The 17,358-nt window shown below is 40.1% G+C and overlaps 1 protein-coding gene and 1 long non-coding RNA gene across 4 annotated transcripts in view; one reads left to right on the forward strand and one right to left on the reverse strand.

Annotated features, from left to right (window-relative positions):
* Positions 1 to 11,522, forward strand: part of SHOC2 (SHOC2 leucine rich repeat scaffold protein) — a 51,138-nt gene extending 39,616 nt beyond the window's left edge. For all 3 annotated transcript variants that reach the window (XM_083616640.1, XM_083616641.1, XM_083616642.1), the window contains exons 5-9: positions 512 to 700; positions 3,866 to 3,988; positions 4,832 to 4,969; positions 5,764 to 5,881; positions 6,814 to 11,522. In XM_083616640.1, coding sequence (XP_083472766.1) covers positions 512 to 700; positions 3,866 to 3,988; positions 4,832 to 4,969; positions 5,764 to 5,881; positions 6,814 to 7,022 — 777 coding nt within the window. In that variant the 3' untranslated portion in view covers positions 7,023 to 11,522. The remainder of the gene's footprint in view (positions 1 to 511; positions 701 to 3,865; positions 3,989 to 4,831; positions 4,970 to 5,763; positions 5,882 to 6,813) is intronic.
* On the reverse strand, positions 9,235 to 13,447 carry LOC310763844. The gene is made up of 2 exons (XR_014548838.1): positions 10,559 to 13,447; positions 9,235 to 10,504 (listed from the first exon to the last, which is right to left on the reverse strand). It is a non-coding gene; the product is annotated as an uncharacterized lncRNA (long non-coding RNA).
* Between the last annotated feature and the right edge of the window lie 3,911 nt (positions 13,448 to 17,358).

Below are 17,358 nucleotides of genomic sequence, written 5' to 3' on the forward strand. Positions count from 1 at the left end.
ACATTACCTCACTACTTGGAATTAATTCTAAGCTTTTCATGTTGCCCAGAGTTTATTTTCAGCCATTACTTTGGGGAAATAATTTACCGGTGTAATGAGTGGGGTTTTTTAAATGACATGCTTATCTTTTTTAAACACATGTGAATCAGCAATTACAGCACTGTATGTACAAGTTCTGTGCAAGCAGATACTTCCTCTTCCCATCAGGGTTGGTGACAGTTCTGCATGCACACTCCCACTGTGCACATGAAACTGTTCCCTGGTATTGAAGTACACATGGAAGCTCTTGTGAACATTTCCATGTGCTTTAGTTCAGACTACTGGTATTTGTTTTTTTTTAAAGTGTGAAGTTAACATTTTTGCAAAAATAACAGAAACCCATATGTTGTCACACTAAGATGGAGATTACCGTAGGTGGCATGCAAGAGAAAAGAAAAATTCAAATATGTTGGTGTTCAGAGTTCATGCAAGTTTGTATTTAGACCTGTGTGCTTCTATTTTGCTTCCCCAGGGTCTCTTATCCAGTCTTGTGAATCTGACCAGCCTCACTCTGGCAAGGAACTGTTTCCAGTCATATCCAGTGGGTGGCCCCTCACAGTTCTCTACCATCTATGCTCTCAATATGGAGCATAACCGCATTAATAAAATCCCTTTTGGAATTTTCTCCAGAGCAAAAGTGTTGAGTAAGCTGAACATGAAGGTGAGACATCGCTGACTATCAGGAACTGTTTTGCTACCAGGCTTGCCAATGTTGCCAAACATTAAGTGCAGTTAAATAAAGAGGTGCAAGATAGCCAGGTATGCATGGCAGTAGTGGATGAGTTCGTCAGATATTAACTGGAAAAAAGCCTTCGTTGATTTGATGCTTCTTTTTTCATATATCTGATGAGAATAGCATAAAATGCAGATTTGAATATCTGTTCTTTAGAAGCTGGCAGAAGCCTTCCTTTCCCCCTACTGCTTTTGTAGCTTTTGCAAAAGACAGAGAACTGTTAAGCATAATCAGTGTTTAAAATTGACCGAGCCCAAGCGGGCAGCATGTTTACGTCTTTGCTCCTTTTTCTTGTGAAAAAATTGCACGGGGAGGTAAACAGAGAAATGGGCCCTTGCCACATACTGGGTTGTCCCCAAGGCTGCACAGGTGAAGTTTGACTCACACAACACTTGCCCCTCATCTCCTCTCCCTGCCCCCTGGAATCTGTTCTAGACTGTCTTCCAATCCTCCGGAGTGAATTCTGAGAGTGCCTGGGGAGCTGGAGAGGAGGGACAAGTTCTTTAGTACAAACAGGAGCCTGTTGCACAAGCAGAATGGCACCACTGGATACAAACAAGTATCCATAAATTACTTGTAATTAAAAATTTGTTTCAAATGTTGGCAGTCTGAAAAATGGAGGAGCTTGCTTCCATTGTTGCTCAAAGTTGTTGCTGAGGTGGTGAAATAGGTTGACTCAGATCATTGCATACTATAAATGTGGTTTTTGGTATTTGGAACAAGATGTTAAGGTGTTTCAAGCCTAGATCCATATAAGTAGACTGCTCACATTGTAGGAAACATTTTTGGTTATACTTGAATTGAATATTAAATTGCCAAAAGCAAATATTTTATTGTCAGTTTCTTTGAAGTCTAGCTGAACTCCGTTGCAACACATAATTTCTTTCATTTAATAATGGTCTAAAACGGAGGATCTGAGTATTGCCAACTTTATTAAATGCTGCTGCTTGTAATGCAGGTGGTGAGTCTTTTATTTGCAGAGAACTGGCTCTTATATATATATCTAAGTTGTACTTCCAGTTAACACAAATACTAGCCACAACCTGCTTTTTTAAATAGTGTATCATCTGGGCAAGGACAATACATACTTCAAATAATATACTGTTCTGATTTGAATTCAAATAATAAGCACAGTGTAGCAGTGCTTTAAACATTAATGAAAATGTAGACCTTGCATAAATATTGACTATTCTTTTGTATGACTTCCTAGCTATAATGCTTTAAAGAAATCCTATTTTCTTTATAAGTTATTGGTTTCTTATTAGGGTTTCCCAATAGTGCTATGATTTCCTTAGTTGCAATATTATTCTAACTTGATATTTGAGAGAACAGCCTTGCTGTATATGGAATCGGTGTGTTTATTTTTAAGTAAAAAACCCAAACTTTGTGCAAACGGATGTGTTCACATTCTGGAGAAAGACAGTATATACCCTTCAAAAGATTTTTTATTTAAGATATTGGTAGGACATTGTTATGGACCTGCATTGGCTCCCAGTACGTTTCCGAGCACAATTCAAAGTGTTGGTGCTGACCTTTAAAGCCCTAAACGGCCTCGGTCCTGTATACCTGAAGGAGCGTCTCCACCCCCATCGTTCAGCCCGGACACTGAGATCCAGCTCTGAGGGCCTTCTGGTGGTTCCCTCATTGCGAGAAGTGAGGTTACAGGGAAGCAGACAGAAGGCCTTCTCAGTAGTGGCGCCCGCCCTGTGGAACGCCCTCCCATCAGATGTCAAAGATATAAACAACTACCTGACATTCAGAAGACATTTGAAGGCAGCCCTGTTCAGGGAAGTTTTTAATATTTAACACTGCATTGTTTTTAACACTTGATTGGGAGCCGCCCAGAGTGGCTGGGGAAACTCAGCCAGATGTGCGGAGTATAAATAATAAATTATTATTATTATTATTATTATTATTATTATTATTATTATTAAGAGAGTAGCATCACATTTCTCTCTATGAAATTTCTATGTGGCCACCATGTGAAGCAGTGAACAAGCACTTACTCTGTATTGATCCTTCTACCAGCCAATGTTGGGGAATTGCGTCAGGTGTCAGCTGTGGTGTAATGGAAACTATCTGGAAGGAAATCCATGAGAGTAGCTGGAGTAAATTGCACACATCTTTTATCAGTGGGAGATGAGACATTGGTTGTGGGTGACTGGGTTTTGCCAGCATGTGCTATTTGCAAAACCTCTCTGTCCAGCAATTGAGAAGGAAGGACTGTGCACCCTGTAGCCCCATCTTCCCTGGCCACCTTTAAAAACAAATTGCTTATTCAAATTCTATATTATCTCCTTGTTTAGTTGGGGATGATTTCATGCCGTGTTTACACACCAGATATGTAGCAGCAAGCATTAGGTAAATGGAGCAGTCGTTCCACACCTGATTACCCCCTTAAACTATGGCTGCGTATGTTCTGTAAATACACAGTGTGAAGCTGTTCCTTGGGCTGTACTCTAGCTGGTTTTCAGCAAAATGAAGGTTAAGGTAAATCCATACAATTAGTAGCACTTTGCATCTCGGATCCCCTTTCTTATAATTTTATATAGATGTGTATAGTCGTTAGATGTGTACAGCTGCATTGATTTTGCACACAGGTCCTGTGATGTAATGAATTTGTCCTTGTCATGTTGACAGTTTAATATTTCTATCCTGCTTTTCTGTGAAAACAGTCAGTGGCTTATATTAAAAATAGTAAAATACAATTGGACAAGGTAAGTTAAAAGAGATCTGTAATGTAAAGATACCTGTTAAAAATATTAATGAACAGTTGTACAAAACTAAAAAGCTTTAAAACAGATGTGGCCAATGTGGTGCTTTTTCAGATGTTTTTGGACTGCAACTCCCATAATTCCTGGCTATTGGAAGACATATCTGGGGCTGATGTGTGTTACAGTCCACAATATTTGTAGGGGAACATGTTGACTGCCCCTGCTTTAAAAGTTTTAAAGCAGCAGATCAGTCGTATTTTTTATTAAAGTCAGAATCAAAGTGATTTTATTCCTCATGTGCCCAATTAATGTCCTTTTCAAGTAGTTGTCTTTTACTTTTTCAACCACATTCCTAAACCTTCTTCATATGAAATTACAGGACAATCAGCTGACGTCGCTTCCCTTGGACTTTGGGACATGGACCAGCATGGTAGAACTGAACTTAGCTACAAATCAACTCAACAAGATTCCTGAGGATGTGTCTGGACTTGTTTCCCTAGAGGTGAGTGGAATACACTGAGATCTTGTGAAGTGCCCTGAGCTCGTGTGATGAAGGGTGGTATAGAAATCTAATAATAATAATAATAATAATAATAATATATAATAATATACAGGTTTGTTCGGAACTCACAAAAAGCTACACAGAAATTTTGTAAACATTTCCTGGGAAAGATTGCTTTTATTCTCAGTACTGTTTCTTTTTCCTAAATGGTTGCTAAAATTATTCAGTCTTTGCTCTAACTAATTTTAGAACTGAAGATTAAACTACTTTATATGTGTGTTGTTGGGTTGGTTTTTTTTTTTTTTTTGCAAAACCTGCTAAACTGTCCTAATTAAAATAAACATTGGCTGGAAAAAAATGTGAAAGTATAGCTGTCGATGAGAGAGAGCTGTTTCATGATTTTCATTTGCTGGAGTCAGTGTGGCAGAGGTAGGGGACCTTTTTCAGCTTGAGTGGCCATGTTCCCTTGTGCGCAACCTTTTCAGAGCCACATGCTAGCGATGAGTGGACCAGAGACAAAAGTTAATTCTACAGTAGGCGACGTTTGATCCAATCTGCAAAACTCTGATATTTCTACACACTCCTTTCTATCCATCTTAGAGGCGTTATCACAGTTGAAGGACACATTCCCACCAGGCAGAAGCACTCAGGGAGGATGCTAAGCAGAACTAGTGAGGAGTTTGGCATAGGCCAAGGGACACTTCCTCACCCCTGAAATATGGCATTTGTAGGCGAAATTAAGCCATCTCCAGCTTTTTAATTGAAGAACCCTTAGTTTACTGAATGTTTACTTCGCCGATAACCTGCTGGTTTATTCAAAGTTCAACATACGTCTTTCTTCAGGTTCTTGTCTTGTCGAACAACCTTCTAAGAAACCTTCCCCATGGCATTGGGAACCTGCGAAAGTTAAGAGAATTGGATCTAGAGGAAAACAAGCTGGAATCCTTGCCCAATGAAATAGCGTACCTTCGGGAACTTCAGGTACCTATCTGTACCACATAAAAACGGAACCTCTATCAATGGGTCTTTTTGCCTGATTTGGTATTACGGACTGTCTCTTTGTACACACGTTTCACCAGTATGTGGCATTGCCATGTAAGGAGGGTGGATAATCTGGAAGTAACTGTAGAAGTCATTGTGTGGAGATATTTTATAGACATCTCCCGGTTTCTATGTATGGTAGATAACATTGCAGAGTGCTAAAACCTAAATTCTGGGTCATGACATGTTGCATGGGGTAACTGATGGGTTATGAGACCTTGAGGTCCTAGTAGATAGCTCGATCAAGACGTTGGCCTGGTGTGCAGCCATTGTGAACAAGACAAATTCCATGCTAGGCTTCTACTTCTCCACACAACACATAGTTAAACTATGGAACTCATTCCCACGGGAGGCAGTGATGACCACAAACTTGGATGGGGATAAGGCTATCAGTGGCTACTAGCTACTATGGCTATGCTCTGTCTCCATGGTTGGAGACAGTAATGCTTCTGAATACCAGTTGCTGGAAACCACAGTGGGAACTGGTGGGGAGAGTGTCCTTCTGCTTGGGTCCTGTATGCAAGTTTCTTACAGGCATTTGGTTGGCCACTGTGAGGACAGGATGTGGGACAAGGTGGGCCATTGGCCTGATCCAGCAGGCTTTTCTTACATCCCTATGGTTGCCGGGGAGGGGAAGGCTCTGATTCTAATGATTGGATAGTGTTACCCATCTTTGTTCTGGGTGATTGAAGATGACATTAATTTGATGCTTACATATGCATATTTCTTCCCAGAGGTTGATCTTAACAAATAATCAGTTGAGCACCCTTCCTAGAGGAATTGGCCACCTCATCAATCTGACACATCTTGGACTGGGAGAGAATTTTCTTACACAACTTCCTGAGGAAATTGGTATGATATTTGTTTTACCCATACATAGAATGATGTGGTTTTGTTTTAGCTACCAGTAAAATGCTGGAGATGTAGTCTACTGGTGTTGATTATCTGCAGTATTTGCTACATTCCAGTTGTGTCCTGCTCACAGGATTGTCCCAAGGATGCTACGCACTCTCTTAAAATGTGGGCAGAACTATATTTCTTGTAACATTTGGAAAGCACTAGGTAGATACTTTGCCAGTTTGGGGAGTCTCTTCTAGCATATCTCTCATCAGAAGACCTTTAGCATAATGAAGTCTCTTGAAGGTAGGAGTTAGGAGTTCAAGATTTTGTAGCTGGGAAGACAGTAAAGGAAGAAATAAGACAATTTTATTATCTACAATGGGCTTCAGTTGATGAGGGGAAGTCGCAATCTCTCAATTTCATACTGCTTTTCATTTGGCATGCAAACAATAGAAAATGGCAGTAGATGAGAAATGCATCTTCAATTTAAGGCATCTGTTTGGATCCTGTGGAAAAACGGGTTGCCGTACTGTGATAACTGACAGAAGAACAAACTATTTATGTGTTGAGAATATCTTAATGAGAGCTTCTTTCTGGGTGGTGTGTGGAGTTCTGTTGGCACCCTCACGCTCACGGGAAGGCTTTTGATCTAGCAGATGTGTCTCGTAATGCAAGAGGAAGGGAGGGAGTTTTCATTGAGTGATCCTCTCTCCTGCACCCTCCCTCCAGAAATCTGCTCCAATCAGTTGTCTAATCCTTCAGAACAGCATAGAAGGTGATATGGGGTACTGCCATGGGGAGAGGGAATTAACAACAGCAGGCTCCCGTCCTCTCCTTTAGCCGGAAAGCCCTTTCCATAAGTGCAAGGACACCAGTTGGGTCTAAATTAGTTTCAGCCAAGGGTGTTTTTAAGTGCTAATTATTGGCAATTCTTGCTTTTGTAGGTACACTGGAGAATCTGGAAGAACTGTATCTAAATGACAACCCTCATCTGAACAGCCTTCCTTTTGAACTGGCCCTCTGCAGTAAATTGTCTATAATGAGCATTGAGAACTGCCCACTCAATACCCTTCCAGCTCAAATTGTTGCAGGTGGACCTTCCTTTATCATCCAGTTTCTCAAAATGCAGGGACCATATCGTACCATGGTCTGATGGATATCTGCTCTAATGATGTACAAAATATAAATTGCATTGAGGGTATCATTGTGTACATAATATTATCTAGGCCACACGGTGCCAGGGTTTGATAAAAGTTGGATTGTTCCATACACTGTACAAAATGCAAAGAGCATTATTGGTATTGCGTATGTGTGAATATATAATATAATATATAGGCTGTATATTATATTATATATAAAGCATAAATAATATAAAACAGGCAAATTCAAGACCATGTTTATGTGTTTCTGCTAATAGAGGAAGCATAGCCATTTAGATTTTTTTTCTTTGTAAAGTGCTTGTCTAAGTTTTCTTTGCCGAATTTGATGGATGTCTGGGTAATTGGAGATACCAGTTCACTGAAAACAATGGCCAACTAATTGCTGAACAATTTAAGGGACAAAACATTTTTAGATGGAGCCCTCTTCCTATGGGAAAAACAAGCAACTTGATTACACAAACTTTTTTTTTTATCATTCCCCTCTGTGCAAATTCTCTGTGTCAAAAATCCTTTCGGGTGATTTGTCCTCTAGTTGGGGAGATTCTTTAACTTATTTTAAGATTTGAAACAAATGGTGATGTATTTGTTTACAGTCAGAGTAAATCACTGGATTATTTTTATTTTTTATTATTGTTGTTGGATTTGCTCTGTTATACTCATATCTAAAATTTATATGCTTCTGCCGAGGGCTTCTTATTGTCTGATTTTATATTAAAACAAAAGCGTAAGTAGGAAAAGATGCAGTTCAACAAAAGCTTGAATTTAGGCCTTTTTCAGTTTATCGTTCGTAAGCATATCTTATTTGATCCACTTATCTTACGGTTGGCCTCATCTAGCACAAGCACCATATTCTGATACATAAATTGACAGATATATTTGAAAACCCGCAACATTCTGTTAAGGTCTAGTAGTGCATTGACGAGGAATGAATATATATTACACCAGGCAAGTGTAAGCGCTCCCCCGGTCTTTGTACAATTAATGAATGTGTCTTTTAAAGCACTGCAGTATATGTAAGATTTATGATTGGTTGACAGTGTTACTCTGGCTTTATATCTTGCCTTGCCTTGTACATCTTTCCATTGTTACGGAGCATCTGCATCCAAGCACAATATCTTCATGCTGTGCTGTTTTGCTGCTGAACTAAATGCACTTTTCCCTGCAGAAGTGGGACACTTGCTTCAAAGTAATCAGTTCAGTACCATGGTTTATTCTCTCAGCTTCATCCTATCAATCTCAGTATTAAAGACCGGTCTGTTTTAAAAGTTTCATTTGTACTTAAAACTTGCTCTGTAAAAAAGAACAGTAAAGTGGTTCACATGCAGTTTTACTGTCATTTTCGTGGCTGTATGAAGGGCTAATAACGCTGCAGTGAAACAGAGACTTGCCACTAACACTTGCAGTGCCATTTCTAGTTTTTGTGTGCACCCATCTTGCATTCTGGGCAGTTGCTTTCAATGTCAGTTCACTACATTGGGTTTGCTTCTGAGATTGTGGAATTTAGAGAGTGCTGTGTCTTTTGAACCAGTTGTACGGACCACAGAAGCCAGAGGAATCTTGTTCATCTATTGAAGGTTTTGGAACTTTTATTTCTGGCACTAAGAGCCATTTAATCAGTACAATCCAGAGATTATCACATATGCCTGTCCCATGTAAATAAGTTAGATGCACACTCCTGGCAGTATAATTAAGAATTACTTCTGAGTAAAGATGCTTAAGAGTGCTCTGCAAGTTTCAGAGGCTGTAGTGGGATTTGGATGTGCCTGAGTTCCTTTGGCGTGAGCCCATCATAACTTACTGCCTTGCTCTGTTTTCTTTGATATGAATTATAGCTTTTATTGATTGGTTTTCTCACTAGCGAGGGAGAATTGTTTTGAAAGAAAGGCAGGTAAGATACATAAAACCTTTAACGGGCTTAAGCTGGTAGCAAAAACTAGTCTAGATGTCACTGGATATACAAAGGAATATCTACTACAGTCTTCTGAAAAATAATAATCTAATGCTATTTCAGTTTAGATTTATAAAATTGTATAGTTTCAGCTGTGTGAAAGCCTATCCATCTGAGCATTAAGGTGTTAAAATACAAAATGGTGGTTTAAAAGGTGAAAGTCCACTTTATGCTGAAGCTGTAAACTTGTCCCAGTAACTCAGTCTGTGTCTTTATATGCTGCCCATATGCACTTTTAGGGGGAGATAATCTTTTCTATAATCAATTGTCTGTACCTGTTACTTTTAAAGCCAGAGTTTAGCCATGTATTGAAAATTATTCCAGGCAAAATGAGAATAGAATCTTTGGAAGATTTTTCAGAATTGATGTAGGATAGGATGCTTCTAGTAGGTTGGGTTCTTCTGCCACTTTGTGGAGTTGTGGGTAGATGAAGTTGAATTGCATTTATGGAACTGGTAGTTTTGTCTGTAAATATATTAATACAATTGTTCATCTTGCCAAGGATTATGTGACTGACTGTTTCTCTCTCTCTGAAAGATCACTTGCATGTTGGAAACTGGTTTTATTCATTCATTAAAACATTTAAAAAATGAACTTTTTTTTTTAAGGTGAATCAATTATACTTCAGTATCACATGTAAAGAGGAGTCAAAGTATAGTCTGTTAAGCACAGAATCTACAGGACTCCCAAATCCAAGTTTATGTTCCACAATCAGCACAGGATGCAAAATGAATAAATTTAGACAAAGGTAGCAATAAATTCTGGGCTAAAAAGAAATCAGAAAATATTTTCATAATGCAGCTGATTGTCTTCTAAATTTTAGAATTTGATTTCTCATGATAGAAAGTTATTATGTCCCAGAATAACTTTACTTTCCTTGGCAAAATGATGGATTCTAACCAATTAGGAAATGTCCACCTAAATCTAGCAAGGATATATTAACTGGAATTTAAAAACTGAATCTGTGCCAATCAGAAACTTGGGGGAAATTATAGGATTTGTGATACTGAGAAGATACATATATCTAGATAGTTCTTTTTGGGATGTCTAGTAAGTGTGCCCCTTGCTCTTGTAACACTACACATTTAGTTTCTCTACTAAGTCAGTTCTACCTTTTTACGCGAAGCTTCAGAATTAGTGACAATCCTCTCAGGTCTCTCAAGCAGTTTTGATGGGTGTCAGTGCATATCCTCCCAAGTTCATCATGGAAACAACAGCAGATATATTTGGAGAATTCTTATTAGACTGTTCCCCATAGAATCACATTCATGGGTTTCCCAGTGCAAGAACAGATGCCATGTCCATCGAGGTCATCACCTTGGCTCCAGGGCGGGTGCCACCATCAGTGCTGCTGCTCTTGTGTTGTTCTCTGGCCGCTGTATAGCAAAGGGATAAAACCTGTATGACTTTGATGTGATGCATATGGATGTCAGTGTAGCCCTTGCTGTGCTTCGTTGGAGTAACCCTGTGCCTCTGTGTTAGAACAGAATTTTAATGGCAAGCAGGACGGAACTGCCTCATGTGCTGCTTTAGCACATGAGGCAGTTATCATGTGCTAAAGCTGCTTTAGCACATGAGCACAAACCACCCTCTGCACTGCTGAAGGAACCCCTCAGATGGGCTGCAAAGTACACTTTGTACAGCTCTGCCACAGTTAGGAAAGTTACAAAAATCTAACCTCCACTTCTTAGGACTGAGTTGCAACACTGAATTGCAAAGGAGGAATAATTGGCATTGACTCTTTGGGAAACCAGTGTATATATCTTAGTATAATATTCATGTTACATTAATGGCAGTAAATTAATTTGGCTGCATAATTTGGCTTTAAAGATCTTTACCCAACTTCCCTGGTGGGGGCTTTCTAATGTGTTTCCTGCTAAAATTTTGCAGTGTTTGCTTTTTGATGTTTCAGACTTTATTTACACAATTTATCTTGGCAAATATTTAAGCTTAGGAGGGATTCTAGCTCATTGAAATGTTTTTGTATAGTAGTACTAAGAAGAGAAAACTGTAGCTACTTATTGTCAAAATGGCAGGCAAAATTTAAAGTAGCATCTTTGACCTGGACAATTTTTGGAACGGGGGCATTGGGATGGTTTTGTATTCTTCACATATCAAAGGAATAATGCCTTCCTGATTATTCAAGAACCTGAATGCAGCAGAGCATTTGTATAGTCAATATTGCACTTCCATTGTATATTTAATCAGCATGTCAGAACTTGCTTTTAATTAGGTATACACTTGGCAGTAATTTGCACAACACACCAACTTTAAAAGGCACATGTAGGGCAATTACTAATGATAATATCTGCAAAAAAATCTGATGGCTTTTTTATTCTTCAAAGATCTGAAGATTCTGTTTATTATTTCAATGTTTAGGTCTTAAGCAGGACAGTGCAGGATTCTGCCTGTTAAATACAAGACCACACTAATTTGTGATTGAAAATGAAAGCGTGTAAAACGGTCTACAAAAATTGTACTTTCTGAATTATTGTAATGTTGATTGTTATGTCTATAAAAGATTGCCTTGCTTTTTTACAAGTCATTCTGTATCAATGTATCATTATAAATAGTATATTTGTAAATGAGCTGCCACTGAGTCTTTTGGGCATTTTCTAGTGGTAAAGTTTAATTTAACTTTGTCTGTAAATCTGTGCAGTATCGCAGATGATTGACATTTTGGATTGCCATTCTCTCTGTCCTTTTTCAAAGAGTTTGTCCCACCCATCCCTCCAGTATAAAATAAGGTTTATTGTATATTGATATTTATTACCAAATTTGCATGATAGTAACTGGTCTAAAAGCAAGCAAATGCAGTTGTGTAAAAATGCAGACCTTTATAAAGGAAATCTTGGTTAAAAAACCCCCTTTACTTCCTTTTTGATCAGTAAGCCTTGAAAGTGTAAGCAATTCATTTGGTATTCACTACATTTGGTAATCAAAAAAACAATAGTTGACAAGGAATTTTGGTGCATTTTATGTGTCCTATATTGAAAAGATGGGAAATCACCTGAGGTCAATCATTTTTCTTGTAGTAGTTTCTCCACTTCTCATACACATTACATCATTTCTGGTAGTTTGGATCCAGTCCATATACTACTAGCTCATGCTTTGCTTCCTGAAATACCTATAACTACAAAACAATTCAAATAATCACAAAAGTGCAACCCTAACCCTGTATAACTGGGAATCAAGCAAACTGGATTCAACAGGACTTCTGAATGCATGTGGGGAAGGATTCAACAGATGAGTCCCATCAACAGTAGCCCTGAGCAAGACCCTCTGCTTGTGCAGTGGAATTGCCCCCCCCCAATTGCTCTTGTAGTTGACTGGCAGGTGGGGTCCAGGAGAACCCCCAGAGCATTACGTGTGGTAGGAGAGAAGGGATTGTTTCACATGGCAAGCCAAGATGCTTGCCGGAATGTTCAGAAGGTCAAGTGAGAATGTTGCAGAACAAAGGGCTTCAACATGATTATCCATGCCAGGAACAGAATATGCAGTTAAGTTCTCCTTTTGTGTTTCCTCTATCAAAAACACAACAAAATTCCTTGCCACTTTCGAGAGTTTCTGTGCTGCTTTAAATATTGCCCAAATGGTTTTTTCTTCTTCCTATGACCACTTTTAAGATGAGAGCCCGTCTTATTTCTGATCTTTACACTTGCTGAGGTGTAAAGCCAGCCGACAGTGCCTGCTATTAATAGCATTGTCTTGTCTTTGCTGCCGTTTCCCTGTGCTGGTCTGACCTCCTTGGTGGCCTTTTGCAAATCTATTCTGTCAGTTTCCTCATTGGTATATAATAAGGATAATGCAGGGTTGCTGTGAGGATTTATTAAAGCTTATCAAGGACTGGAAAGATGAGTGCTACATGCAAAGGAGTTATATAAATGGAAAATAATCCTATTATGGAATTATGATTCGGATTAAAACTATCAATGAAAAATCACCCACAGCAGTGATTTATTCTTTATGATTAAATTAGTTACAAATTACATTATTCTGATCTGTCTTCTGCATTCATTTAATATGGGGAGCTGGAGAAAGTTGAGAAAAAGCAACATCAGGTTCTTGTTTCCAGACGCCCAAGGCATTGTTAAGTATCATTACTCTTAGCGGCATGTTTCAATGACTGCTTCTTTTCTTGTGCCTACAGCTGCTTGTTGCTCAGGCAAACTGATCATCTGATCAGTTATGTCTGTTTTGCAAACCTTAAGGTGAATTGAACATCTCTTCTGTGTGATAATCTGGCTATTATGATCGAATCTGGGTGATTTATAGGTACACTTCTTATTTTACATAATTCCCTGTTGAAGTCAGTTTGCATAGCTATTGGATGAGAAGGTAGAACTTGAGGTACAGATGTTCCTACCATACATCTCTAAAGATAGTCCCAGTTAGGGCCACTTTACATGATTTCCCCCCATCCTGAATATCAATTCCATGTAGTTTCATATACAGCATACAATGTGATAAATGCACACGTGTCTATCTTATCATGTGTGTTTCATGTGGAAGGTAAAGGTAAAGGGACCCCTGACCATTAGGTCCAGTCGTGGCCAACTCGGGTTGCACCGCTCATCTCGCTTTATTGGCTGAGGGAGCCGACATACAGCTTCCGGGTCAGCATGACTAAGCCGCTTCTGGTGAATCAGAGCAGCGCACGGAAACGCTGTTTACCTTCCTGGCGGAGCGGTACCTATTCACCTACTTGCACTATGACGTGCTTTCGAACTGCTAGGTGGGCAGGAGCTGGGACCAAGCAACGGGAGCTCACCCTGTAGCGGGGATTCGGACCGTCAACCTTCTAATCAGCAAGTCCTAGGCTCTGTGGTTTAACCCACAGCACCACCCGCAATTGCCATCCAGTGGGTTCTCATTGCATCCATCTCATGTGTATATCCTTCTGAGTTTTGTCATGTATGCTTTCAGGCCATATTCTGACCTCAAGGCTACAGTGTACTTCAACCACTCTCCCTAACAAATGATCTCTGCACCACCAGCCAAGCACTATGTGGGTTGCTGCCATTTCATTATCAGTCGCCATATTTCTGGTCGGCCAGCATCCCTGATAGGTGTGCGCATGAGCTTGGGGACTCACTGCAATATGGCAATGATTCAGCTGTAAATCGCTGAACGTATTTATAGCCAGAGCTTAAATTGCTTGCAATGTGGAGGCAAGTTTCTTGGGTATTTTTCCGGGTAAAATAACACCTGAACTGAAAAGTGGCAGTAGCGGACAGATACCCCACAAAAGCAGAGATCCACTGACAAAGCAGTTTCTGCCACTCTGTGATCAGGTAAGACAATGTAGTCAAGCACAGCTCTTTAAATTAAAACACAGGCAACCAAAGAAAGAGGTATGTTTTCTGTTTTCATAAGGCTACACCAAAAGCCCACATTGAGCAGATGTGGGTTCCTTGCAATTGCAATTGCTTTCTTCCGTAGCTGCCACCCTTACTAAACGTAGCAGCCATGCATTTATCTGGTATGCTCCCCTCTCATCAATTTGCATTCCTGAATGTGTGATTAAAAAGCAAGAACAGACCTATTCCATGTTTCAATATATTAAGACAGAAAACCATTTTCAAACATCTTTGGTAGTACAGTATTTGAAAATCCCAATTTAATGATTGGTAGAAAATTTTCAGAACTCATTTTTTTTAAAATAAAGAGCTCTGGTCCGATCTTGTTTAAGCCCTAATTCACTATTGTATGTAACAGTCTCCCAGTGTGTTTGTGTGTGTGTGTGTGTGTGTATATATATATATATATATATATATATATATAATATCATCTCTTGGAGGGCTGCACATAAAGTGAGGAACTTAAGGAGCTACTTATCCCTTTCCTCTCTGGTCATATCTGCACTCAAAAATGCCCCCTCCAGCTTTGAAAAAGCAGCTTTGGGTTTGGGTCATTAAAATGGTTGGAGAGGAAAACATTCAGCAGCATTTTCCTGCCACTCCTCCATGCAAATGTGCAGCCTCCTCTGACTGTTTTTCATTTCAATTTTAGGATTGCTGAATATATATCTGGGAAACAATGTTTGGCTCTTAGCTCTTGTAAGATTATAAACTGTTACAATATATTATTTTAAAATATGCTCAAGGAGAGCTTGTTGATGAAAGTAAGATACCACATTAGCAATTTGTAGAGGCCTATCCACCAAACAAGCTAGGAGACGTAGATTTAAAAACAGGAAAAAGAGTAGCCGTGACATCATGTGCCAGGGGAATGAGATGGAGCCCTCATAAATCCAAGAATCTGGCTGATGATTGTTGTGGTTTGCTCAGAGGCATTTTGTAGTATGCGAGTTGTTTTGACAGGACATTTGAAAGCAATGCCATTCAAGTAATGGTGCCAGGGCTCCTTAATCTGTAAAGTGAGCAGATGGTTATTCCAGGCTGTGCCATTTAATTCTACTGCACGGCTCCTGACTATTTTCATGCGGACTGGCTTTTAACAGATCTCTGTGATCCATCCAATCTGATAGATTTCAGTAAAAGGGACAGAAGCTGCCAAGCTTCACAAACTCAACCCTTCTGCTGTTAACAGGCCTTAAACTAACATTAGCAATGACTTTTTTTTTAGCTTAATAAATGTGATTGGCCCTCACGGGCATTTATGGGTAAGTAATAAAGTCTTTAAAAGGAAAATATGCACACTGAGATAGACTTTTTCTCTTTTTGAAAGGTGATGTCTGCAAAACATTGAGTACATCTTGACATAGAAAGAAATGTCAGCAGGAGGGCTAAGGGCACACATGTAGAATGAGTTAAATGGAGCTTCTGGGTAAAGTCAGTATTGCAGCCTGAATGAAGTTTGTAGGTGCTGACCTCTTGATACTTCGAAGCCTTTTTAAACTCTCCTGGATTTTTTTGAACATTTGTTAAATGTTGCCTATTCCTCTACCATCAGGTAAGCCACAAGTAATACGTATTTTTGAAACTGAAACTTTGTGGAAGTCTCCAGTACAAATCTCCAGGATATCTCCAATACAACTGATGTTGTGAGTTATCAGGTGGTGTTCTCTGGCTAAAGCTGTCCATGTGGAGCAGCCTTCCCCAACCTGGTGCCCTCCAGATGTTCTGAACAACTCCTCTCATCCCTGACCACTGGGGCTGGTGGGAGTTGAGAGTCCAGTAACACCTGGAGGGGCACCAGGTTGAGGCAGGATGATGAGGTGATTTATCGTGGTCTCCACCCAACCCAATGTGCTACTGTCTCTGTGTTTCTGCCTTTCTAGCTTGATGTCAACACATTCCAAGAGGTCCGTTGCAAGAACCCTAGCCCATTGGCTTCTGTAGCTTGGAACCCTACACAGGCAGATATTTGCACATACTCAATTCCACTAGGGCAGCCAGATACTGACTTTAAAATCCTTTTGGAGCTGCTTTTTTTTTTTCCTTTTCAGGTGGGGGTGGGAGGTCCATCTGCCTCACTTCTCTTTTCTCTTGCAATTCTCTTCTCTGGACAAGGCTAAGGTGCAGCATGGCTCCTATGGTCTGCAGTGATGTCAGTTCCTCACAACAGGCAGCAACAACCTGCTTTAAAGTGGTGTAGTGATCTCCCCTTCTGTGCTTTCCCCCCAGCTGCCGTCCTATCAAGAAGCAAACTTAAACTTTGCCAGCTTTTCCTGTGTACCTAGACAATGAAAAAGGAATCACTGAATGGAAGGGATTCTGAGGGTAATCTAATCCCTGCAATGCAGGGTCTAAACTCCCTGCAACGCAGGGCCAACAGTAGCACTATTCATGCTTTCTCCAGCAGTCTACCACATCCTCCCACTCCCACTTGCAGGGCTGGCCCTACCATTAGCCAGGGCAAGGCGACCACCTCAGGCATTAGATATTGGGAGGGGTGAGGGGGGACAGTGGCAGAAAACTCCAGCCATCAGTACTGAGCTTCCCTGGTCATTCCGCTCTTCAAGAACAAAGCTGCGTGCACCACACATCCTGCCTACGCCAACTTGCTGGTCTCAGTTGTGGAGGATGCTGCCGCATTGCTGGTGTTGAGTAATAAGTTGCCAGGCTACTGGGCTTCTGTATTTGGAATGGGAGGTGCCATCTTGCCCTTTGCCTTGGGCAACAACTTGTCCTCTTGCTGGCCATTCTAGGAATTGCTGTCCAAGTGAGTACCATACAGTGGTACCTCAGGTTACATACGCTTCAGGTTACAGACTCCGCTAACCCAGAAATAGTGCTTCAGGTTAAGAACTTTGCTTCAGAATAAGAACAGAAATCATGCTGTGGCGGCGCGGCGGCAACAGGAGGCCCCATTAGCTAAAATGGTGCTTCAGGTTAAGAACAGTTTCAGGTTAAGAACGGACCTCTGGAACGAATTAAACCCGAGGTACCACTGTACAAGCAAAACTTGTTAGGATT

This window comes from Podarcis filfolensis (assembly GCF_964270895.1).
Source record: "Podarcis filfolensis genome assembly, chromosome: 5".
Lineage (NCBI taxonomy): Eukaryota > Metazoa > Chordata > Lepidosauria > Squamata > Lacertidae > Podarcis > Podarcis filfolensis.